This window comes from Falco peregrinus, chromosome Z (genome assembly GCF_023634155.1).
Source record: "Falco peregrinus isolate bFalPer1 chromosome Z, bFalPer1.pri, whole genome shotgun sequence".
Lineage (NCBI taxonomy): Eukaryota > Metazoa > Chordata > Aves > Falconiformes > Falconidae > Falco > Falco peregrinus.
In genome coordinates, this window is record NC_073739.1 from 69,670,366 (window position 1) to 69,697,212 (window position 26,847).

Here is a 26,847-nt window from a genome sequence, read left to right on the forward strand (position 1 = left end):
AGCTCCATTTGAGTGTGCATTTGTAGAACTGGGTTTAAAATCAGAAAAATATACCTTACAAAACCCAGGAGACAGCTGAAGGAAACCCAGTATTCTAAGACTAACTGATTCTAAGAGGCCTTTTAAAAAGATGGAATGAATGGTAGGCATTCATTTTAAATCACCTTATAAAAAATTTAACAACAGAGTCAGATTTTGCTATATATCCCATGTGAAAGTCAAGTTACCTTCCTTACTAATTCTGTTCATTTCATTGTGACTGAGAAATGAAATGTCACAGGAAATGACTGTCTGCTTTTCCTATTAGATATGTAAGTTTTGGACCATTGAGAATATTAACCAAGCCACTGATGAGCTGCCCACTGTAGGAGGGAAGCTGTTCTGAACTCCAGACAGCTGTTCCTCCAGCAGCTGGATGGACTAGAAGAATTTGGCAAAACAATTCAGATGAGAATAGATTTGCACTTGGTTTTGTAGTGCACACAGGGAACTGGCTGCTGTGGATGATAAAATAATTAAAAGGACTTGAATTGCATGCGTGAGTTTGCATGTTAGACTCTTGTAGCCAAGAAGTGGTGCTTGCCAATAAAGCTCCACACCCCTGAAATGGATGGCAAAGTCCAAGTTTCAAAGAGGAAACCAGTTACAGGCAAAACTTGTGCACCAGGTGGGTGTTGCTTTTCTTCATTTCCAGCTCTGGTGGCTGCCTGGTAGTCCTGCTGTGCACTAGCTGCAGTGAGGTAGGGGTGGGTGGGTGTGATCCATTTACTGTGTACAATGTCTGCAAACAAAGTTCTGCATTATCATCTTAAGGCTCTATATTTGTTTTTGTAAGTTGTGTATCAAATACAAGAAAAAAAGATTTATTTGCTAGTAGTTTTGCAAAGTCCTCCTAGGTTCTGAGTGTAAAGTACATTCTGTTGCTGTGAGGTTTGTTTGAAAGTACCCTGTGCAGCTTATTAATGTAACGTTGCATTACAGAACCTGGAAAAACCTGTTACAGTAGTGCTACCAAACATGAACTGACTTGCAATGTGTGACAGCTGCTCAGGATTCCTGTTTATTGTTTCTATAGCCCCTTTTGTTATGTTTACTTTTACTCTTTTACAACACTATCAGTGTGGAGTGTAAAATAACCCAGTTCTTTCAGCTTGGATGGGGGTGGGGGGTGGAGGGTAGAAGACTTCCCTGTTCTGTCACCTGGCAGCAAAAGAATCCTGGCAAAAAGGAGGAGCAGGAGATTAGTAGGTTTTTCTGAATAAGAATTTAAACCAGCCTCTATAAATAGCAAGACACAAACATAAGGAACTTGTGTAGCTGGTATCTGCAAATACTTGCTGAATAGGTATTTTGGTTTTCCCTCTGTCCTGCTGTAAAGGAATGGTAACTCACTTATCCTTTCTCCAGAACTAGTAGATGTACAGACTGTCACTGTTGAAGGTTATTACACTAAACTAATTTAGACAGTGTTGATAACAGTTACTATACATGCAATATATGAACATGAATAGAAGTGCCAAGGATCATGTGAGTAACAGACTTTGTGGTTCTATTTAAACAAAAATGACACCTTAGTTTTAAGTATTGTATAATTATACCTTGTAAGTACTGTGGTTTTGAATTGAGGTGCAGCAGTTACAGTGGTCAGAAAGTTTATAGTTTTCTATTTTTAGTAGTACCGAACTGAAGCAACCACTCAACAATTGACTTAACTGCTGGTATTTCAGTGGCTGTTTCTCAGTGCTGTCAAGGTTAGTAAGTGAGTAACTTACTGTGGTAACTTGAATTTTCCATTTTTGACCAAGTATAAAATATTCAGTGACTTCTACTAAGTTCTTCAAGGTTGCTTGTAATAATGATACGATAGTCTGACATGATAAAGAAACTTCTGTATTGCTTTTATGAAAGCAGGGCATTCTGCCTCAAAAATGAGACGTTACTGGACTAGCATGAGACAAACAAAATCCCCTGAGATTTTTTTTCCCATGATATCAACCTCCTTAACCAATTGAGTTGTTTTTTTTTTATTTTCTTAATTAGGTGAGCTCCTGTGTTCTGCTATGATACTCATTGTAACAAAAATATTTGTGGACTTTCTATTGCCTGCTGAAGAGGTCCTTTAAGGATAAAGAACCATTCTTGTCAAAGGGTTGTTGATTCTTCCTTATTATGTAGTTTCAGGTTGCTTTCATATTTTGATATCCCCTTTGATTTTAAGCTTAGGACTGCGAAGAGAATATGTTGCCAGGGCTAGTCAGCAAAGGGATTCCTCAACAGCTCCACAGGTTGTTTCCTTTAAAAATCTTGGCTCTGTTGTTCTCTCATCTGCTTTACATTTCCATAACTATCTAGAAGATGACTTTCTGTTGGCTTTTTTGGTTGTTGTTTTCCAATTTAATTTTGCCTTTGGTATTTATATTTACTTATGTATGAACTTTTGTTTGCCAAATCCCTGCTGATTTCTAAGATATATAGTTTTCACTAGACCTGTAAATACCTGTTTTTCTTTGTAATGACCTTCCTTTCACAGGAACCTTGTTAATAAGTTGAATATTGACGTTCACATAGCTTACTAGTGTAACCACTGGTGATGCAGATGGCAGCCCTTTTGCCTTTCCCTAGGTAAACACATTTCCTGTAAACACTTTGAGTTGATCTTAAAATCATTGAATGTATACCACAGGAGCTTGTCCTTATCTTTATGTTCTCAGCTGGAGTATATTTCTAGTTATCTAATGCCTTTAGGTCTGCTTTCTAAGTTTTATATCCTTCCTTCATCTGTGTTCCCTGTAGTACTCCATTCTTGCAGGAAGATGTAGATGCTATAAAATAATCTTTCAATTTTCTTTGGCTTTCCATCCCGTATCAAGGGAATCAGGTTAATTCTACTTTATCCAAAGATGAGTTTCAAGTGGTCTTAAATGATTAAGATGAAAAATACTTCAGTATTTTAAGCACCAACCGCTCATTTCAAAACTGGGGCCTATTAACATGTTGGAGGTAAGTTTAGGTGTTCTGTGTGTGTTACAGCTGCTGCAAAGTTTAATGAGCTTTCCCTTTTATTCTGGCTCCATATGTGATTTTCATGCCTCAATAACTGAATTTTCATGCCAAATTCAAATGGAACTGAAAGAAAGGTTAAACTTTTCTGCTGATGCCTAGCCCTGGAAGACTACAAGCTGTGCTGTTACTTTTTCACCTCACTAAGCCCCTGTCATTTGTAGCTTCTTACACCTGGAAATGCCCCACACTTAACTCTCTAGCCAAATACGGGTGAATACCTAGGGGGGTAAAAAAAAACCAAACCTGAAACCTTCCTGACACCAGTGGTGTCTCCACCATGCTTCACTGGCGTCTGCAAGGTTTGTCTGTTATGTGAACTGTAACAGCAGGTCCCACCAGCTTTTAAAATGCAAAAAAGGCCAGCATGGCAGGGGCCACGGACCAGTGCTCTGAATAAAATTGAGTGTGCACAAATGCTTTGGAGACTGGCAGCATGCTCTTAAAACCGTAGCTTCCTCGTTGTAAATTATCCTGCTGTGTATTCATACCACAATGGCTACATACAGTGAGGCCAGTAGCTGCCCTGGAGACAGCCTGGAAGCAAGACGAGGAGCAGCAGGACTTGCAAGTGTGACCTTCTGTCATGTGCATGAGGGGAATTTCTCATTTCCTGCATGTAAACAGCTTATCACATTTTTCTGTGAATCCTTCTGTTCCATTGGGCATCGTTAGGGCATGGACTGATCATTTGGGGTATTTTTAGAAAGTGTAAGTAACAGCAGAGGCATGTTTTGAATTTTCCTTGTAGCAGCAGCAGCAGCAATGCCAGCAGTTCACGTCACGTGGCTGCTTAAACAAGTATACATCTATTCTAGTAACATTTTCCCACCCAAACATGGCATCCAAGCACCCTGCAGGGAACATGTGCTTACCAGAGTGGGCTCACCCCGAGGGCTGCACACTGGAAACTTCCCCACTCAAAGCCCCTGTCCTTCCTGTAGCTCCTGTGCTGTTAGTCCTTGGTCACAAAGGACAGGATTGTAAGGATAGGACAGGATTGTATTCAAGCCACCTTGACTTCACGGGGAGATGCCTGTCTGTGATGGTGCATCGGAGTTGTCCGTCTGTGGAAGCAGTGGAGCGTCAGGAGGAACGCAGGGACCCCCCGCCCTTTACAGCTGAAGTGACCGCAGCAGCGGTGGGTTTGCCCACGCCTGTTGCCCGTGGGCCTGAGGGTTCCTAAGAGCAAAAGGGCTGTCAGAGGGCTGGAGCACGAGCTGCTTCGGCCCCCCCCGAGCCTCCGGGAGCGCGGGCAGCTTCCCCCGGCCCGGCCCTGCCGCCGTGGGACAGCGCCCGGGCCTGTCTCCCTGCGCTCGGCAGCCGCGGGGCGGCTGGACAGCTCTCCCGCCGCCCGGCCTGGGCCGCCGCCCGGGGGGGCGCCGCCGGTGGCGGGGAGCGGGCCGGCTCCCCTCAGTGGGCGGCCCCTCGTCCCTCCGGCGGCCCCGCCTCGGCCGCGACCGACGTCAGTGGCCGTCGGGGCCGAGCCCCTCGCCCGCCCCCGCCCGCGCGCCCCGCCGTCCCGCCCGCTCCCGCTTCCCGCGCCCGGCGTTGGACAGCGGCAGCCACCGCCTCGGCCCGGCCCGCCGCCCCGCCGCCGCCCTCCTCGGGAGCCGCGCAGCGCGAAGATGGCGGCGTACAAATTCCTCCTGCCGCCGCTCAGCCTCCGGATCCTCCGTCCCGCCGCGCGGGCGCGGGGCGCCGGGGCTCAGGTAGGGCGAGGGGCGGGGGCAGCCGGAGCGCCGGGCCGCCGCTCGCCCGCGCTGCCCCTGTAGCGGCCGGGCCCCGCCGGCGGGCCGCGCCCCCTCCGCGGCCCCCTGCCCGCCGGGCCTTCGCCGCCGCCCGCCCCTGCGGCGGTGACCTTGGCTGGGTACCGGCCGCGGAGGGGGCGCCGCCGCTGGGGGTGGACGCCTCCGGCGGGGGGGCGAGGCGCGCGGGGCCCGCAGCCCCGGGAGGGTGTTGTGGCCCCGCGGCAAGTGATGGGCTTTGTCTTCTGCGAACGGGAGGGCTTCGGCCCGCCGGAGGCCCGCGGGCGCTGCGGAAGGCGGGCGGCGGGGGGAAGGCAGAGCGTGGCCCCGGGGTAGGCCCGGCCCCGGCGGCGGGTCGGGATGCCGTGAGCTTGGGGGACCGGCCTGGAGGTTTGGCTGTGGGGTGTAATGTGGTGGGCTGTTTTATTTCCCCCGCGTTTGAAGTCGCAGCGCGATTGCGTTGTGTTACGGTGTATTTCCATCTTGGTGTCACCGCGTCGGCCTGCCCGGGGGGTGGGCTGCAAGGTGTCGCAGGGAGGGCCGGGGTGGTGAGCACAGCTCCCTGTAGGGCTGTCGGCCGACGTGTGTTGGCTGTGCAGCTGGCTCGCTTGCTTTGCTCTTCGTGGGGCGAAGCTTCTGCCAAACGTGGCTGTTCCAGTGGGTTTCCAGCCCACGTGTAACCAGAGCTAACTTAATTTTTCATCTCTTCAGCCAGAATTGCTTCTGTGGCTTTTCTTGTTTTAGTTGAAACAGCTCATCTGCTCTCCTGTTCATGCCCACGTTTACTCTTTCTGGTGTCCTTATGGACAAATAATCATAGCTCTTTTAGTCTTTGTTAAGTTGCATTTTGCTCTTCTGTAAGATTTACTTCAATTTTGATGATTATCCTAGGAGCTAGCTGTCCTCCTGTTCGTTCTCTCTTAAGCCTGGGCTGCCAGCTCCTGAGGTCTTAGCTTGCTGCCCCGGTGTGCAGAGGAGTGTGGGTGATCCCTGGCACCTCTGCTCCCTGAAAGCCCATGGCTCAAAAGGCAGAGTGGGTGGGAAAGGGACTGAGGAGAATGTATTTGGTGTAGAAGGGCAGATACCCCCCATCAGAGGCATCCAACCTGGGAATGCGTGTGTATGTACCTGCTGCTCTGTTGTTCCCCACTGTTGCAGGTAGTCCGGGAGATTAAAGAAAAGGCACTGTGTGGTCTCTAAAATATTTATTTCCCTGTGTGTGGGTACAGGGACATGGCAGTGGCCTGGCTTCTCTCTGGCCCTGGCCCTCATGCCTGCTTGCAGCCCTGTTGTACGAGGGCTCCCAAGCCTGCCAGCACTCTGTAGTCATTTTGTTGCTTGCCTACCAAGTGTGCCCAGAAGGGACACTCTTGGCAGTCTTACTATAATGATGAAAAAATGTTTCTGGAAGAAACGGTCGTGGTATAATTGAGCATGGGGAAGGGTCTTTTACCTGTTCTCACCTGGCACTCACTGTTCCTTATGACCCAGGTACTGATTTTTTTTTTTTCTTTTTTTTGAGCCCATCAAAGCAGGGGAACATCAGTGTTCCCATTGGGAAGGAGATAAGCCTTCATTCAGAAAGTTTTTCTTAATATTCAGTATAAACTCTTGCAGCCTTAATTATATAAAGAAGGCAGTTTGTGTTATCTTGAGAGTGAGCTAAAAATTATTGCCCTGGTAGTAAAAGGCAATAAAGGCCAAAAAGAAAAAAAAAGGCAACTTTTTTTAGGGAAGAATTAGGCTATTGTCTTTAAAACATGTGTAGATTAACTTATTTATTATTTATTTATTCATTCTTCTCCCTCTTTCCCACTTTAAAATTTCTCACTTCTGTTACCAAATTAGAAATGGAAACACCATAGGTAGTATTTTGACTTCCAAATCCTATCAATTTGTGGAGACTGTGTCCATGTCGTGACTTAAATGCCAGTTGCTCCTGGTGCATTGACAGTACTTGATTACTATTATTGCATGGTAGTATTAGTGGGAAATACTTCAAGAAGGGGAAAAAATAAACAAAAAAAAGGTAACTGTGACCTAAGAATATAATAGATGAGTTATGATGGTGACTGTGTAATGGCTTTGCACTGTGATATTTCATTTTGAGTGTGGGAACTGTATTGATTACCCTCTTGCCCTCCCTATTTCATCTGTTTGTTGGAGGCTCCCTGATTCTGGGCTGTTCTTCAACAACACGAAGGACTCTAAGACTGTGTTAGGAATCTGGGGGAATGTTCACTCCATTCAAGGGAGCCCGTGCTTACTGTACTGCCAGCGTAGTGCTGTACTTCATGTTGTTCCTTGGCCTCCAGTCAAATTCTGTGGTGGTTTTGGCTCTCTGCTTCAGTAATTTCTGGTTATGTTTACTGTCTGGGTATCTTTGAAGCTACAAGTAGCAATATATAGGTTAGAGCAGCCTTTGGGTTGCTCTAACTCATGCTGAGGAATTGCATTTCTGAATCTGTTCACAGTAAGTCACAATTTGTCAACAGTTTAGGATAGAATTCGGAAATTTAAAAACTGTTTGGATATTGTCAAATTGATGCAACTCATATAAAGCCTAGAGCCTTCTTAATACATATGAATGTCATAAAATATGGGTGATGTGGGGGATAGACAGACAACAGAGTCTTTGTTTTGGAGATTTGAACCATTCCCTCACCAGCAATGTTTAGTGCTTACATTAGTGATTATTTTTTTATATATATATTTCTGCCCTTATCTAGCCAGAGGGTTGGTCTTCATTATAAAGTTACTGTGTAATGCTTTTTATTCATTCATTTGTTTCTTTTAATGTTGTTCCAGATTTCTGGATGCTATTTTTCTACCAGCTCTCATCACAACAGCAAATTTTACACTGATCCTGTTGAAGCTGTAAAAGATATACCCAATGGGGCAACTATACTTGTTGGCGGTAAATATTTAATTTCTTTATGGATGCAATCACATTCTATTAATGAGATACTTCTTATCATTTTACTGTGTTGCTTTTAATATTAATTAGTGAATCCATATGCTTGTGTGGGTATATTAAATAAGTGATTTCCTACCCTGCTAATGAGGGGCAGACTCCTTCAGGGAGAAAATCCCGGTTTGTTTCTAGGGCAGGAAAAAAGCCTCAGAAAAATAATGAGTATTTTTTCCCCATTAGTGAAGTGTTAGGCTTACTTGTGACAGTTTGAATGCAGAAAATCCACTTGGTCTTTTTCAAGTTAGCACTGATATTTCAGATGGTGAAGAAGTAAAATGTGATGGATTATTCTGATTGCAGCATTCTTTGTATTCTGTTACCTGCCTAGTCACTGGGTCTCTGTGACCTTGAACAAATCGCCTAATCTGTTTCTGGCTGTAGGAAGTGTAGGTAATACTTATCTACGTTACACTAAAGAGTTATAGTAGTGTTTCCAGAAGTTAAGAAGTTGTGTCATACTGGCTTTCACTGTGACTCAAGCTTTTGAATATTCTAGATGATTTTCACAATTTCATGTCATTGAATCTACTGAAAGAAAAGTTATGCCTCTATTTAGTATGTTGTGAGTGATTTTTGTAATGAAGAAGTAAGGAATGTAATGTAAAGCATGGGAAACCTCACTGGATATGTATAATGAGGTAAAATACCTTCTAGGAAGAATGATTGTATTTTTTTTTTTTTTTTGGTGGAACAAAATGTCTGAAGCTAAGTGGCTGGGAAGGAAACAGTAGTAGTTGTACAGTTAGAGCCTGGCCTGAGACTTAGCTGCCTTGAATGTGGCATGGTATTTCATCTTAGGCATACTGAGTTCTTGCATAATATGTAGGAGTGTGAGGCACCTCAGCCTCGGTGGAGATCTGGGTTACTGGGCTTCTAGTTACACATCTTCCCGAGAGCATTAAGATTCCCAGATTTTTATCATCTTATTATGGGCTAGGCTGTATGGGAGAACTTGCTTCTCCTGTTTGACATTGTTGTGAGCAGCAAGAAACTGAAGGTTAGTGTGGTAGAAGGAGGAATAAGGAGCACAGTGATTAGGACACACATCAGTAGAGCCAAGGTCCTGGAGCTCTTCTCCAAAGGCCATTTGTGTGTGAACAGACCCCTGATGGCTAAGTGGCTTTCATTCAAACTGGGAAGCATCTAGTGACTGTGAGATTCCAGTACTAGGGTACATCTCCTTCCAGAAGTGTTGGTTTATTTAGCCAACTAAGGAACTTGTTCTACTCAGAAAAGATTTTTGATTAAACAGTGCATGTTCTCAGACTTCTGATTAATCTATGTTCTTTCAAACACTTGTTACATATTAAATTTTCTTTTATTTTATGTAGGTTTTGGATTGTGTGGGATTCCTGAAAACCTCATCGGGGGTTTACTGAAGACTGGAGTGAAGGAAATAACGGCAGTCAGTAATAATGCAGGGTAGGTGTTTATATGTTGGTGGTTTAATAAGTACGGACTAAATACTCTGTTCATGTGAAAAGGCTGATATATATGAAAAAGTCTTACTTTTCATAGTAAGAGTTTTCATATTAACCACACAGCTTTGTTTGAAAGTCTAATTTTTGGAATAAGCCCAGAAAGTATGGTACTCTACGTATACTCAGCTTTGTCCGGGAGTAGTTGTCACTGGTGTAAACAGTTGCAGTTATGCATATTTATATATATTTAACTGGTTGACTGTAACTGAAAATTCTGAGTTAGATGCTTTAAATGTAGTATCAGTGGTTTTATTGCGTGTGTGTGAAGTTTAAAATAGGGATTTTTTTTTTTTTTTAACTGCAGTTTGGTGCTTTCTGACCATCTTGCTGTAATTCTGTTACTTGGAAAAAAAACCCCAAACCCCAGACCACACAACAGTGGAGAATTTTTATGATGAAAGAATGGAGAGCCTTTTTAATGGGTCTTGAAATTTTTTATTTACTTTTTAAAGTGTTTACCCGTTAAGAAATTCATGTGGGGTTGGCAGTGAGGATAATTCTTTCATTATTATAATTATTATAATTAGTATTATAATATTATATAATTTCTCAACTTCTCATTAGGGCTAATTTTTACACAAGCTATTAATTGCAGTAGACTCCACAATACCTAACGATCATCATATAGAGGAATAACCACAGCCATTTCTGTTGTGCATTGATAAAAATTGAATTGATAAAATAGAAGTGCATTGATAAAATAGAAATGACATTAAATAAAAATACTTACATGCAGGATATAATAACTTGTATTTGAAGGTAGCCTGGTCAATAAGACTGGTGTTCTGTTCCTTGTAGTGTTGTTGGATGACTAGCATCTACAGGTGGCCCTAACCTTGTGACTTATCCTATTAAATGTCACCTTCAGCAACATAATAATTCCAGTGTAATCTAGTTCATGTAGATTTAAAGAATATTGGAAGACTGATGTCTCCTTGTGGCATTTTACTTTAGCAAATCTTCTTTGATTAGGGAGCTTATTCTCAACTCTACTGTCATGTGAAAGAGGAGTCTTCTCATAGCTAGATGTACTGAGGTTATACAGCCCAGTTTTTCAGGAAGATAGTGTGAGCATTCTTTCCAGTTTGTTCTTTTTTGTTTGTTTGTGGGTTTTTTTTAGATAATGTTGCTTACTTTCAGCACATGATAGTATCTGTGTTATCACATTTTCTGTGAATTTTTACTTTTGAATGCTGTATTTGTCGTGAAATAATAATGAGAATTTTGTATTGTTTTCACAGAACATCATTAACATTTACAATTATGAGCCCTTTCCATGGGTTGGAAGTCTCCCATCTGTCCTGCAGAAGCTCAACCTTTATCCAATTTCAGAACGAGAGCTGTGCGGGGCAGAGGGGACAGTCACTAGCAGACTTTTCTTCTGTACCTACATTAGAATAAAAGAGAAGTTTATGTGAGTCAGGAAGGTTGATTGTGTATAAAGAACTTTGTTCTTCATACAAAATGAAAATAGATGTCAAACCTTGCTGCTTCAATTCCTTCAGCCTTGCCAAAGAAGTGAATTAAATGGGATTTACCTAATAATGCTTTGTGCTGTTTTCAGCTGCATCGTTACAGCTCCCATATACTTTGTCCATAGATTTGCTACCCAGTCTGTTTTGTTTTTAACCCGGCTGTATTTAGTGTAAGTTAAAACCAAAATGCTACTAAAACCACACAGGTTTAGTTTACATATGTGTATATATATATATATATATATATATATATATATATATAAGGCTTCTGAGACTGAAGTTCACAGTATGTTGACCTTCATTTTTTTCCAGTGCTTCATGCTTGCCATTGCCCATTCATTGGATAACAGATATGATTTTTATTTGTATTTGACATACGCAGTCAAATGCAAGCTCCTTAGACTCTTGTGGGAAACAATTTCTGCTGGATAATAAAAAGGAGAGAGAAAAAGACAGAAATAATTTTGAGTGGAGAGACCAATCACTTAGAGATCATTTACTTTCCTCATACTCTTATTTCTGAATGACACACATATATGTAGAGAGATTGTACAAATGTTCCTGGGAGGGAGGTGAGGGTTTGAATGTGAGGAAGAGTGAAGAGAGCAGCATTGTGGAACAGAATGGAGGAGATAACATTTTGTATTGTATTCTACATGTAGTTGGTGGTGTTACAGGTTAAGAGTTAATTTTGCTTGAAATATTGCCAACTTCCCTGAAAATTCTTTGGATATGAAACATTTGGTTTCTGGCAGGAAAGCAAAATTTAATTCTTTTTTATTGAAACTAATTTTCCATGAACATTCATGGAAGTCCAGTAAGCTTCTCACAGAACAGTGTGATGATTTGAAAATGCCCAAGGGCATCTAGGCTTTTCATAAAATCTGGTTTGCAAAATCCTGCTTTTGCTCTCATGTTGAACAGTATAATTATTTTGAAATGAAATTAATAATATAATCTCATATTTTGATTTTATTTATTGTATTACTATTACATGGAATGTAGCTGCTATAGTTTGGTAGGGTGTAAGGAGCTAGGTTGAAGTACAGATGTTGTCATTAACAAACTCATTACAGTGATTGTTACCATTTAAGCATCTTCTAATACCATGCAAAAAGTATTGTGATACTATCAAGTATTGCAATACTAAGAAATGGATTTTAAAACTAAAGTAGCACAGCAATCCTATACCCTGCAGCAAAAAGGTGAATTGTTTCTGTAATCTTGACATGTCAGGTGCTTTGTGGGATGAATAATTTGCCGCTTTCCAAGATGCCTCAGGATTCAGGGTGTTTTGCTTTGGTGCTGCTGCAGTGTTTGTGTTGCAATCAATGACCTGCTGTGTTTCATCTTCCTGACTGCAGCTGTTTTCTCCAGCTCTTCCAGTGAACAGGAGGTAATTGGTTGTGGTTAGGTTTTCTCATCCTGCAGTGGGTTAGCAGGCAACCTGTAAAATTGGTGCAGGGAAGGAGCCAAGTACTTAGGCAGCCAGCCTACTCGGGAGAACAGTGCAGCCACATGGATTAAGTCACATGTCTTTCAGTACACGTGAACCACAAAATGTGTTACAGAGCTATCTGTTTATAACTAAAATAGCAGCAGTGGAGACAGTGCTTCACTTATATCTAGGAGGAAGCAGTAATTAGGAAGTCCTGAAGCCCTCTTCCCAACTCTCTTTTAGCTGGCAAGAAGGTTCAGCAAAGCCTAGAAATGCTTGGCAGTGTCAAGAAACAGCTTTAAAGGAGTAGGATGTTCACAAGTTCACACAGCACTTTTCTGTTCTGCAGTGTAATACGGAGGAGATTCCTTCTGCAAATCCTTGTTCAAATCATGTAGTTGCTGGCAGGTTAAGTCCTTGTTTTGACCTTTGAAGGGCTTGCCAAGGACAGGTTGTACAGTAGTGTCTGGGGTGCTCTTAGGCACCCTGGTTAGAAACATCATCCTGCTAAATTTACTGTCACTGTGCATTATGCTACTGCACGTACTATGTCCTAGCTAGTGAAATGGCACCTTTAAGAGTAGTTACTCTTTTGCCAAGCCAAACAAGGCAAAGTGTTTGAAAGGGAAGCAGTACAAATATCCAGTATCTCTGGTATTTGCACTATTTGCTGCAGGGGTAACTGGAGCTTGTGAACCAGGGAGATAAGTGAAAGATATCATGGTGGGAGGATGTGCTGCTAAAATACAACCTCTGACACCTTCCCTTGTAACTTATATTTGTGTTGTTTGTATTTCAAATGCGTCCTTTAGACTATGTTATTATAAGCCCTTTATATTTAGAGGATTCTATCTCATTAAGCTACTAAAATCCATTTTATTAAATTTTTGCTGCCTTATTGTTTATATTTGGTTTGTTCCATATACATCAGGAGGTCCTTATTTTAAACCTTGATTCAGTAAATTCTCAAATAGTTGTGATTAGTATACAGTATCTCTGCATAGCTGTTTTTTCATCTGCTTGTGACTTTGTGGTATCTTGTTGCTTACTGATTTCAAATTACAGTAGACTTGGATGTTTCAGGTTAGCTTATGGTAAGACTTCCCTAACGCAGGCTGTCAGACCTATGGGTTCAAGATCTGTGTTGCAACAAAAACTATGTTGTTGTCAGCATAGCCAAATATTTAAAATGAAAGGTTAAGAAATGGGCACCAACTTACTATTTTTAATTAATTTTGGGTAATGAAATGGATAACTGATTTTGGCTATAATAACACCTGAGATCAACATTTTCATTCTATCTCTTGCCACCTCAATAGGCTGAATTTATGCTTGCTAAAAATGAAGTCCATTACTTGTGGTAGCTGTGCATGTGGTTTGACTTGTATCAAATAAGCTACTTCCATCTGGGCTTTGTCTGCTTTTGAGACTTAAATATGCAATTTTTTTGAATGCGATAGTCTTGAACAGTAGGGTTTTGCTTACAGTAAAAACTGAGCAGTGACAGTTAATACCTTAATTACTAATCACCTGAGTGGTCATCTGAACGGAGATTGACAGCATACTGTCAGATTATCATAGATTCAGACCGACTGCTTAAAAGGCATTACCAGCTTTTTGAACTTTTAGTCTCTGTGCTCTTTTTGAAGTTCTTCGATGTTAGAATGCTACACATTAGTAAGGAGAAAATAGCTTTGAGATAAACATTTGAACTGTTGGCCATGATGCATGAGTGCACTGTTACTTAGCTCTGTTGAAAGTAATATCCTGGTTTTCCTAATGGGCTATTTGCATTTGCCAAGTCTGCACGTAAGGTGCTACTCTATGGCATCAGATGCAATGGTAAACTTACTGCACCCCATGTTTTAAAGCACAAAAGATATTCTTGTGTTCTTAACAACTAAATACTTTGAATTTAAGGCAGGATTGATAAATGTTATATACGATAAAGTTTAAGGTTATCTCATTTTTCAGTTACTGCTCTGAATTGTATGTTTCGGTTAAAACCAGAATGGGTCTGCCATTTTTGCCACAGACTCCCTGTTTTTCTTGCATATGTAACTCCTATGGCTTAATTCCGCCCTTATTACTTTCATATATACATATATGTTATGTGCTTTATATTTTTATATTTCTTATATAAAAGCTACTGTCAGGTGGAAGTTGCATGCCAAATTTGCGGAAAAGTGAGAAGTTTATTCACGTATTATAAGGTGCCAAGTGGTTTTAATGGCATGAATTTGACAATCCCTTGATTGAGAGCTAAAATGTAACTGAAGAAGTTCACAAGGGACTGGGAAGAAAGCATGTATTACACAGAGTTGTGATCAGGGTAATGCTCAGAATATCTTACATTGTGTGTCGTTTTTGTATATGCATAAGGAATTGTTTAAACATCCCAAATGAAATGTACTTTCAGAAGTAAAATACAAGGTCACCAATGACTCATTTCTCTTGGGGAAGAGAGAAGAGCGGAATTAGGTAAAATCTCATGCGTGGCAAGCTGCCAAAATAATGAGGCAAGGTATATAAGATATTTTCAGTGTTAAGTTGATTAATTGAAGCAGTTTACTCATCTCCATTCTTAGTAAAAAAATCTTAGTAAAAAATCACATGCCTTATTACAGCTGTTAAATTGGTGACACTGTGTGAACTGCAAATCCCTGAAAATCTGACCAGATCATCTTGCTAATTTTAGTTGGAGGTTATTTGGGATTTTGGCAGGGCAAATTGTACTAAACTATGCACTACATGGAACTACTGAGAAATCAGCTGTAGTGACAACTTCCTGGTTGTAATTACAAAGAAAGACAAAATAGGTATAGAACTCTGCATGGTCGAGGAACTGTGTCAACTTGGTTTTAGAAAAGTGACAGTAAAAGCTAAACCTAGCTTTCAGCCAGGAGGCTTTTGAAGTATGACACATTCATGATTTATCAGATGAAGTCTATACCGTATAACTTCACTGTGAAGGAAAAATATGGTAAATTATAAAAGTTCTGAATAGGATTGTTTTATTTGTTCTAAAAACCCCACAATATGCCATTTCATAGCAAATAGGAACGTGGAAAGAGGAGACCTTGCTACTGATGTAACCATGCAATGTACAGCACTTGTCCTTTTCAAAAACTATCTGCCTTTGCAACTTTTTGATGGGCTTGGCCTATATGATTGCACCTTCATTCTTACAGGAGTGGAGCATCGTTTCTGGAGGAGAATGACAGCGATAGAATACTGCCATTTTGCTGTGAGGCTGAAGTTTGTTGAGATGAAGTTATTGGAGCAGGGAGGACAGGGTTGCCCAAGAAAGCTTTAGCAGCAGAGGGAGAAGAGTGCAGTGCAAACACTGCAGAGAAGGAGCAGAGGCAGTTTAAGGCTCAGTCATGCCAACCTGCACGTAGGGCTTTGTGATTCCTGGCAGCTGTGGGCTTCCTTGTATTCTTTCTTTCTCCTCTCAAAGTGGAAGAAGTCTCAGGCTGCTGAGCTCGGGGAGACTCAGTGCAGTTTCTTTCGTCCTTTGCCGTGGGGTGAAAAGGTGGTGAGACAGCACCTTTCTGTGGTTTCTGGGGGCTGTGACCCACTGCCCTGTTTTCTGTCCTACCTCTTCCTTCTCCTGACCAGGACTGCCTTAACATATGTGAGCACCCCATACTTTTCCTCCTCTTTTCTCAGTCACCTTCCTTCATAGAGCTTCTGTCTCTTTTCTGCTTTCCATTAAGCAGTTACCATTAGGACAGATAAGAAAATACCCTAGGAAAAAGGAAAGAGAAAAGGTGGCCGAAGGCAGTGTCTCAAGTATTAATAGGTCAAATAAACATTATACCTCTGTCTTATTTACCTTCCTATGAGCTGAATCTGTTTTTCTCTTCATTGGTTGACTCCCATTCCTCATGTTGCCCTCATTCCATGTATCCTGCTGGAAGTGGAGGACAGAAAAGGAGGAAAGACAGAATTTCATCTGAGCTCGCTCCTTAGTAATCTTCCAGTGTAACACATGGGGCATTATTGTGGGACATAGTCTCACTGTTAAGAGCCAGCTAGAAGACTGGGGAAGATGAGTCATCAAGAACTGTTATATGGGTGATTATCCACATTTATTTTACCCTTGTTTGTGCCTGCACTTTTGTTTGGTGTCTTCTGGCAAACACCATCTATTAGGCATCTACTTATTTTCTGCACAAAGGCTATAAAGGATCATTTTTTGGTGCTGCTAGAATTATACTCTATGATTATGTTTGCGGACTTATGAATGTACATCACTAAGGACTCAGATGGTGTCTTCAGCCACATACCTTCTTTCATGTTGGTAAATTTTCATGCCATAGTCAGGCATCCTTGTGACCCCAGAAGCTTAAGGCTGTGTTACTAAGACATGCCAAAAAGGTAGTGATTGATGCATTCCTTTTAGTTGGGGAGCATATCTGGACATCCCTACAAAGTGTGGGCCTATCAGGAGACATAACTACATGTAACTTGGGGCAGATCCTTTTGGGGACTGAAAAGTTGATGAGATGAAGCCTCTTTTAAGTGGAGAAGGATAGAGGAAATTGTTTCCCTCTCCACTCCTAACCTCTTGCCGGGAAGACTTCTAGCTCTGGAACAGGTCCATCTGTTACAAGTTTCATGCGTAGTTGTGCAACACTCAGACCTGCTGAATGCCTAGGGAGACTGCTCATGTATCTGCAGAAACTGGCAAGTGTCTTTACAAGACACATTATCTAGCAGTAGCACCAACTGTAAATGTGCTTCTTTGCAGCAACAGCAAGTTGCAGAAGACTCTGCCTTCTGCTTGAGGTGGAGTCTTACTCCAGAGTTCTTACTACATGCTTTTCTTTCTCAGTCCATAGCCTTCAGGGGTGATGTAGTTAGCCTCCCATCCTTCCAATCCCCAAATTACAAGGGGAGAAAGATTGGCTAGGACGTCATGTTAGCTCTTCTTTGGCCAATGTGTTTTAATTCTCCAAAACTCAAATATTAATCTTTCATAACCAGTGACTTCTGGTCTTGGTGGGATGTCCCAGAAATATGCAGTGCAGGTCCTGGAGAATCTTTGAACAACAAGTATAGAGGAAGACTTCTTTTTAAGAGATGTTGAATGAATCTCTCATGCTAGTCAATGCAGCTCACCATCAGCTTCCAGTGTTCCCAGTAAGGGCAGCCAGTCTATCCTGACCACCCTCACTTTTCTTAAATACCTATAAACATCTTGACAAGGCAGAGATAGAGCAGAGTGTAATTATCTCCTTTTACTCAAAAAACTCTCAAAAGCCATATTATGTGTCTTGCCAGAGTAGTGTGACTTTCCAAGTCTCCTTTTTTTCTGCATAAGAATGCAAATTTCTGTTCCTTACTTCATCAGGCTGTGCAGGGCTTGTTGGTGTTTGAAGCTTTTATCAGCTTGGAGACTTTGGTAATCTCTTCATCCCTGTGTGCTGTAGAATGTTTTGCTTGAGCCACCAAAGAGGAAGCTCCCAGAGCTGCAAATTACCGTTTATCTGGAGCGCAACATCAACCTGTTGCCTTTGACTACTTCCAGTATACTTGAGATATGTTGACTAGATCTGCCTGGGAGTCATCTTTGGCTGATACTATTTTTTTTTTTAATTAAAAAGGGCAGACACAAACTTTTCACAGAAAGGTTTTGTAAGTCTGAGAGGGACAAAACAACAGGAAGGAATGTATTGCTAAACAAGCAGACCTCCTTAATTTTTCTTGTCTGCATCCGTAGAATGGGGAATTTGGGTCATCTATGTTCTTGATGAGTACCAAGTTAGATCTCTTTTCCTGTATCTGTTAATTCAGATTTCATGCTAATACAGAATGATGAAACTTGTAGAAGTCTTTTAACAATTTTGAGGGCAAAAGAACAAATTCTGTGTCTAGCACTAAGGTGTACTTTCACTCTTCTGACAACACACATAACAACTACATCGACTTCCACCACGCCTTTTTCCTTCCTATCTAGGACAACACATTTTTATTGCACTTACCTTGTTTAAATCTTTAAAGGATGGAATCCAGCTTTTAAAATAGATATACAAGATATATTCTTTCCATGAACCCAGTAAAGTATCTTTTTATCGTTACTATTTGATAGGAAGGGCATTGCCCACAAGACAGATATTTTAGGGGTAACATTTTCAGCATAAACATAATTTAAGCTGAAAAGTTCAAGGAAACTTTTGCACTAAAACAACACAACCAAGAAAGCTACAAAATTGGAAAGGGAGAACAAATAACTAACAATAACCATGAAGAATGTTATATTGAAAGTAATTTCCCTAAACCTGCAAAGGGTGGGGAGAACAGGAGTGAAAGCAGCGTTTTCACAGCTGTGTGAAATGTTGCTTAGGACATTCAAATATAAGAAAAAACATAGGAAATGTAAAATAGGCTGAAGTGCCCAAAATGAGTTTTTGGTGGGAGATGAAAACTGATGTGTGTGGACAGAAAAAGGGTTATTTTAGCTGGAAATCTGAATGCAGTTCAAACTGCCCCTGGTTGTTCTTGCACTACAAGGCACCATACATGTTTTTTCAACTTCTGTACTTTTGGTACACAGTACTCTAGTTACAAACCCAGTAAACTGCCTTCAGATATTGGCTGGTCTGTTACATTTCCTTGCTACCATTTATGACGAGAGGTTGCAGTTCGATGGCTTTCTTGTGAGAGGGATTATCCTGCTTTGAGTAATCCTATACAGGAAATTCAGGCATATATATTTTTATTCATTTTTTTAAAATCCATTTCTTTGCCCACAAGACTCTTCTTTCTACTCTATTCCCATTTCTTTTAGTTTTACACTGCTGGATTTTTTTTCTGTGGGGAGTTAGGAATATGGGTTGTTTTCATGCAGCACTCATTTTCAAGGCTTTGGCACTGCAACACTTCTAACATTGCATCAGTTAGATTTTATTTTTTTTTAATAGGTCAGAGTTGGAGAGTGGAGCAAGCTTTTATAATACACCAAGTTCTTTACAGCTAGAGAACATAGAACAAATTCAGAGAACCAGGTCAGAGAAGCTTGTTTCACTTCCTGTCATGCAGTTTGCAGAACGCCTGAGTATGCATAGAAGTGTGTATCTTCTTAGAATAGTCCTAACCTTAAAATAGTCCTCATTATGCATGCGGTTGAGAAGTATTTGTGACTGCACATCTGTCCTTGCAGCTGTTGTGAGTGTTGTGGTAGAAGATAAAGAGCTGGTGCTGGTACTGCTCTGCTCAGCCCCTTTCCCTTCACACGCAGCACTGCAGCACATGCTCTGGGGTGTTGGTGCGGGCAGGCAAGAGGATAGGGGTACTGTTGTAAAAATGGGTTCATCATTACCACTTTTATATTTGAAAATTAATACTATATAATAGTGAAATTTTTGAATCTGGCATTTTGAAAGGATGCTACGAGGTCACAGCTGAGATGTCTGACATGGATCCTGAAGTCGTGGAGTACTAACATACATTAATTGAGGTTTAGTTGTAGCTCAGTGAATTCTTTCTTCTGATCTACACTGATTTATTGCGCAAAACAAATACCTCTCAGCTCACTCAGCATTGTATCTTGATTTTTAAGTTGGGGTGGTTTTTTTGCCTTTTTTGAGAAAGATAGGTTTTGAGATTATTTTTTTTTGTATGAGGAGTATAGATTTGTATTACAGTACTTATACAGGTCCCCTTTACATTAATTTTTTCCCGCATCACTGTAGCTTATAAAGCCAGGATTAGGGGATATACTTACTGGTAATTTGGGAAAGGTATAAGGAGGGAGAATAGAGGGAAAGCAGTCTGATGCATTCCTTTCTCCATCTGGTCACTAGTGGAAAGATAGTTAATTTCTGACAGTACCTGGAGAAGGAAGCAATGTTGTAGTCATGGTGGTGTAAAAATACCAGAAGGGTGAGGTTTGTATAAGAAGGAGATGTATTTCATTAAAGCAATTAATAGAATTTGAAACTACAAACAACCTTTTTGGAGCTCTTCTTCAGGGGTGGTGTTTTCAATAGGATGCATATATTGTAAGCACATGGGTATGTTAATTACAGCGTGCTGAATACTGGGTGTAATTTCTTAAAGTATTCCTTTACTATTTTTCAGTATTCCTTATCCTGAAGTCTCAAGCCATTGTGTAGATTAAGTCGTACTGAATTGAGGCGACTAGTGGCAGATACACGTCACTTTTTGTGAGGTGCTTCTGTATCATGGCATCTTTCCTGTACTGGGAGTGGAAGATCTGAGTTCTCCACTGATATGTTGCAGACACCAACATACATGTGGAGAAGCTTCGTGTACATGTACCAGTCTGCCAACATCCTCCATAATGTGTTGGAAATGTGAAAGAAACATGCCTTTGTAATAACATCTATATTTATTGCCATTTTTATTTTTTAGCCTTATGTTTTTTTCAAATTGAAATAGCTTTTTTTTAACACAGCCCTTTGGTCACAGGAACTCTTGAAATATATTCTTATCAGTAGACAATACAGGGTGAAAAACATTGCAAAAATGCTAAAGACTAATAGACAGTAATGTCTTTAGGATATCAGAATGTGGAAGCACTGGCACAAGAGAAATGTATGTTAGCTTTGGCATTCAGTTTAAGCTGATATTATGACACAGACAAGAAAATCTTGACTGCAGTAAATCTTTTGCTGGAGTAGACAATTACTAAGAACTGAATTTTTTACTGTAATAAGAAAAGTTAAATCCAAATATTCTCTTACCTTATATGCAAACTAACTCCATAAATATGAGTATGCCTTTCTCCTTGAGCTGCTAAACAATCCCTTACTTTTTTCCTGGGGAGCAAGAGTTTAAATAAAAAATAAGTCTGTGTTCATGCAAAGCCAGGTTGTGCCATGTGAGACTTTTTATTAATTAGTAAGGCTTTTTAAAGAGCAAATATGATAAAAAAAAAGTAATTACTTTTTAAGCTGGTATTTGTATCTGTTACATGTGAAATGTTTTTCAAAGGGAATTTGGGATGTATTCAGTGCCTTGGAGGAGGTGAGTCTGAGCACTGGACTTGTAAATTTTACTTGTAGCTTTGATGTTTTCACACTTTAAAGCTGGAATTTGATTTTTGTCTCCCAATTCCTTATGTCTAAAGTGGGGAAATATAACTTTGTTCTATCTTGTTAAGTCATTAAGGTTAATCAAATGCTTTGAATACAACAAAACTGTTATAAATGCTGAGTATTGTCTGGCTTTTTCTACACAGTGTTGACAATTTTGGACTTGGTCTCCTGCTTCAGACTAAGCAGATAAAACGCATGGTGTCATCGTATGTTGGAGAGAATGCTGAATTTGAACGCCAGTATTTATCTGGTGAGCTTGAAGTTGAGCTTACACCTCAGGTAAGGAGCGTCTCTGGGAGGCTGGTTATTTCTTTTCATCGAAAATACTGAGCAGAATAATGTGTAAGTGCTCTTCAAAAATGATTTTGCAATCCCGATGTTTTGCCTGTGTGCAGATGTGCAGTAAAGAGAGATGGCACTTGTAATCTGTGGTGGGTTGACCCGGTCTGGACACCAGGTGCCCACCAAGCTGCTCTCTCACTCCCATCCTCAGCAGGGCAGGGGAGAGGGGATGTAACCAAAGGCTTCTGGGTCAAGGTAAGGACAGGGACAGATCACTCACCGACTACCATCATGGGCAAAACAGACTCGACTTGGAAAATGAGTTTAGTTTATTACCAATCAAATCAGAGTGGAATAATGAGCAATAAAACTAAATCTTAAAAAAACCACCTCCCCACACCCCTCCCTTCTTCCCAGGTTTAACTTTACTCCCCATTTTCTTTGCCTCAGCACCACAGCAGGACGGGGAGTGGGGATTGTGGTCAGTTCGTCACGCCTTGTCTCTGCCATTGTCTCTGCTGTTATGTCTGCTGCTCCTTCCTCGTCACACTTCCCCTGCTCCAGATGAAGTATTAATATCAAGTGTACATCTATATATCTGTATAGACATACGTATATGCACACAGATATGTATATTTTATTCTACAGTGTTTAATTTTTGGTAGATTGTGGAAAGACACATGAAGTATGCTCAGTACTGTGGCCCATGTAAGGGGAAAAAAAGTCAGGGACTTGCGGAATTACTGGCATGTGCTGTTAGGGCTGTGCATGTGCAGTGTGCCATCTAGTGGGTGGGAATCACATTAGAAGATTGCCACTTGCAACAGGACAACTCTTTTGGGCTTGCTCATTAAATCCTAATTAAACTAGTCTCTGCATAGTGTTATGAGCCAGTATATACAACTTAACTTTTTCACACCATACTTTTAATTATTTTATCACTGTCAATAATACAGCCTGAATGCAATGAGATCCTGAAATCGTGAGATCGATGACATTCTATTGAGATATAGTTTTGTGAAATTACTGCTCCAGCTTTAAAACCTACAGCATGTTAGTGTGTGGCATTTCCAAAGGTGACACATGACCTTTGTGCTTTAAACACCTATTCATTTAAGTTTCTAGCAAAAGCACGAGTCTTAAGATTTTATGGAGAAAAGAGTCCTGGGCTCCATGTCATGGGAATGTCTCTTAGAAGCCCAGAGATGGGCAGAAAAGCTCCTTTTAAACCCAGCCGGCCAACATGGAAATAACCAGGCGCTTATGACACCTCATGTTTCAAAAGCTGCACATCTTAAATTTGTTTTTTCCTTCTTTGTACTTAATGTTCAGTGCTTTCGTCTAGAAGACCTGGAACTCCTTAAACAAGTAGTTGGCTATGTAGACTACACAGACTAGCTGTATAGATCCACCATGAAAATACTGGGTCTACAGTGTGAAACGGTAAACAGTAAGGTGAATTAATGACTTGCTAGGAGATGCAGGGATTTGAAATATTTGTGTCAACATAATATAGCCTTTTGGATAATGCACTTCAAGTTTGGCATAAGTTTAGGCAAAATGGGGGACTGTTGTGTCAGGGAGAGGTCATGGTGATGAGATCTTGAAATGCTAGGGCTGATTGGAACACAGGACTTTGTATCATTGCATGGTTTCCATCTGCCTTTTGCCACCATTTTGCGAACCTACCAGAAGTAACTGTTTCAGGGTAACTGGGAAGAATGCAACCTATGTTTTGAAGGCTGTCAAGCTAAATAATTGATTTTGAAAATCTTGTCTTGCTTTGAATCCAGAAAAATACAAAACAGATTTGGGAAGGACACTAATGAAAAGCAGGCAGATGTGTCTTTGGCCGTAAGTCCATAATTAAGGCTGGTGGGGAACTTGGACTGTTAATATCCTTTGTACAGCTGGACACAGAGCAGACTGCAGATGGGGTGGTCAGTAGAGTAGAAAAGCTGTAATGTCAGCTTCTTGGTATTCTTGGCATGGGCAACCCAGGTCACTGGACTCCCTCCTCCTTTCTTGATATGCTATGCATGGCTGTTTCAACTTGGAGTACGGTATGAAGTTTTTCTTAAGATGTTGGAGAATGAAACATGAATACGTAGGACCGTTATAAAAGCTTATATATATATATATATATATGTATATATATATATAAAAGCTTCTAGCATATGTAGCCAGGTGGAAGACAGAAAAAGAGCTCTACTCTTCCCAGAGTAATGAATTGGGAAACAAGCTGAAAGGAGAGGCGGCACAACAATGTGCTGGGGCTTGGGAGTTATGTGACGGTGTGTTCTTGAGCAGTTTATGGCCATGTGTGAAGCATTCTTGCTATACTGAGTACCAGTCCCACAAAGGAGAGCTAGAATGGGAGGAAGAAATAGATATGATGGTCTGCTGAGTTCAGAAGGAAAAGCTCCAAATGACAGGATATAAAAATGAGTTCATGCAAGCTATTCATCAAAGTTTAATTTGATACTCCCAAATGACTAGTTCTTAAATATGTTTTCCCATAGGGTACACTTGCTGAACGTATTAGAGCCGGAGGAGCAGGAATCCCAGCATTTTACACCAGTACTGGCTATGGGACACTGGTGCAGGAAGGGGGAGCGCCTATCAAATACAACACTGATGGCACCATTGCCATTGCCAGCCAGCCAAGAGAGGTAAGGTATCTGTTATTAGGAAGCCTTCTGCTTTGAAAACTGAATTTCTTACATATTTCAACATAAACAGTAGTTTAAGCACCTCCTGGCCAAGTTTAACCTTTGTATATTGTAGAAGAATAAAGCTGGGTTAATTAGCATTGATAATATACAGCTGTGGGCTGGCTTCAGGGGCTGCGAGTTGGCCGATGTAGATAAGGTGCAGCTGTGGCTGGTTCTGTTAAGGGGTTGGGCAGCCAAGGAAGAGACAAGAGAGAGAACACACGCCCTGGATGAGGAGAGGCAAGGAGAATGCAGCAGAGGGACTGGCATGAAGAGTATGCTGGTATGTCATGGTAAAAGACCTTATTGCAGCCGGCTAGTTTGGAGAGTGCTGCGACAGTATATTGAATTAATAGGATGTCTGTGGTACCAGACATGTTAGTTTTGCTCCCACTGCTTACTTCTCTCCTCTCTGATGTGTTAGAAAAGTTTTTACAGCTTTAGGGTGACTTAGCATCAAGAACTGGTCCAAGTGAAAAATTGCCTTCCTGAGTTACTCTTTGCTTGACAGTTCTTTGACGAGGTGTGCTGTGTATTCAAAAAAGTCTTGTACCAGGCCAATGTAGTGCACAGTATGGATTGAGAACAACCTCCTATTAGTGAGGCAGGTGCTCTTTAAATACTGTGGTATGGAGGAAGCAGCCCTGCAGCTGTATGTGAAGTTTTAGCATTAGAAGAGATGGAACGTTTTCCTATTAAATAGGGAAGAGCTCAGTTGACAGACTCTCAGGAAATGCATTTACCAACAGTTGAAATGCAATTTAGTCTGAGTATTTGAAATTGCAAAGAAATAAAGAGTGTGGCTTCCAAGAGAGAAAGAAGGGTTTCATACTGAAATTGGATGTAGAATTTGGAGAAGGAAAGAGATTCCTCAGTGCCATAATTTGGAAGAAATGGATGGGGCTAATGCTGTATGTTTCAGTTAAGCTGCAAACTGCTTTAAATTCTTCTTCAAGAACACCTCTGGGGTAAAGGTAATTTCCTGCCGCGCACCCCCCCCCCCCCCCCCCCCCCCCCCCCGCCATTTTCATGTATTTTATACATGGCTATTTTCAGTATGTAATCATTAACCTAATCCCTTTTTTCCTTGATTTTCTTACTGAATATGTCTCCATGATGTGTTACTGTTTGAAGGAATGTTTTCTTTATTAAATAGCTTATAATACTGTTAAAATTTTTATTCTACTTTTAACATTTGTGGAAAAGTTGCTCTTAGTTTCCTCAGTCTTCTGGGGGGCTAAGAACACGACTAGCATATTTTGATCAAATCCATTCTCCAAACCCTTTTTGAATGCAAGTATAATTTTATAAAAGCTCAGATCTTTATAGTACCAAGAAAGTGACTTCTGACACACTTGTCATACTTTCTGATCCTCTCAGAAAGTTTAAATAGTTCTCAAGTAGTATTTGTGTATATTCTAATCTTCTACATTGTTAAGAGAAATGCTGTTTAATGTTTCTATGTAGAATTAAAATCCTAGCTGTTTGTCAGAAGCTGTTTGGCTTCAGGCACAGTACCATTTTAAATATTGATTATAAATGCAGGTAAAATCAAATTAAATTCAGCCTGGCAGAAGATGTGATTTGAGTACTCCGTCTCAAATCCACTTCATTTTAGATTTGGGGTTTCTGGTGGTGGGCAGTGATTATAAGTTTTTACAACAGTTCTGCTTTTGGTTAGGTGGTAGATATGCAGGAAGAGGCATGTCTAATTCCAGTAGATGGAGCAGCAGGTATATGGATCTGATTCTTGTTCTGTGTCACTGAACAGAGACACTACAGTAAAACTGGGGTTTACAGCCTTTCCGTGTTTCTCTGTTATTATATGGCTGGGCTGTGGTTTTTCAGATAAAACTTTTTTTGCAGTACAAAAAGAAGACTAAACTATTCTCTCTAGGTGCGAGAGTTTGATGGTCGTCACTTTATTCTGGAGAAGTCAATTACAGGAGATTTTGCTCTTGTGAAGGCCTGGAAGGCTGATCGTGCAGGAAACATAATTTTCAGGTATGACTTGTTTACCAGTGGGAAAAGATTCTTTAATTATTTAGATAATGAAAGAGGAGAATCCTGTCTCCTTGTGATGTCAAAAAAATGTTTGACTGATTTCACTTTCTTTCATATTGCCTTTCCCTACTGTCAAATTATACTGCTATAAAAAACAAAATATAATTACTTTTTCTAATGACTTTTGAGAATTCAAACGTAACTGTGAAGTAAAACATAAATAGTCAAAAATGAGACATAGCAGACCAAAGGCAGTGTGGTGACTGTGAAGAAATGTAGTGACATTCTGTTCGTTTCAATTTTCATGTTAGTTTGCGTCCTTTTCTTTGTGCAATTGAAGGCTGAACCAAAAAGTGCAGTCTCATGTATGTTGGAAGAGAAGGGAGCTGAGTCAGTCTCCTGGCCAGTCAGTAATGGAAAAACTTGATTCTGTCCCCAGAAAAGTGTGTTTAAAGTCACTTTGATCTCAGTGGTGTGAGGAAAGGCATCATAGCAATTTAAGTAGTGAAAAGTCTGGGTGTTGCTGTATTTGTGCTCTGGTTTGTCCTGAACTGAATTAGGAGAGGTTTGAGTATGTTTAAGGTGTAATATTAAATCAAATTG

The 26,847-nt window shown here is 40.8% G+C and overlaps 1 protein-coding gene across 1 annotated transcript in view; it reads left to right on the top strand.

Annotated features, from left to right (window-relative positions):
• Positions 1-4,378: 4,378 nt before the first annotated feature.
• Positions 4,379-26,847, top strand: part of OXCT1 (3-oxoacid CoA-transferase 1) — an 86,128-nt gene continuing 63,659 nt past the window's right edge. Inside the window, exons 1-6 of the mRNA XM_055790906.1 lie at positions 4,379-4,772; positions 7,617-7,725; positions 9,114-9,204; positions 21,388-21,523; positions 24,049-24,198; positions 26,138-26,244. Of these exons, the coding sequence (XP_055646881.1) occupies positions 4,689-4,772; positions 7,617-7,725; positions 9,114-9,204; positions 21,388-21,523; positions 24,049-24,198; positions 26,138-26,244 (677 nt within the window). The 5' untranslated portion in view covers positions 4,379-4,688. The remainder of the gene's footprint in view (positions 4,773-7,616; positions 7,726-9,113; positions 9,205-21,387; positions 21,524-24,048; positions 24,199-26,137; positions 26,245-26,847) is intronic.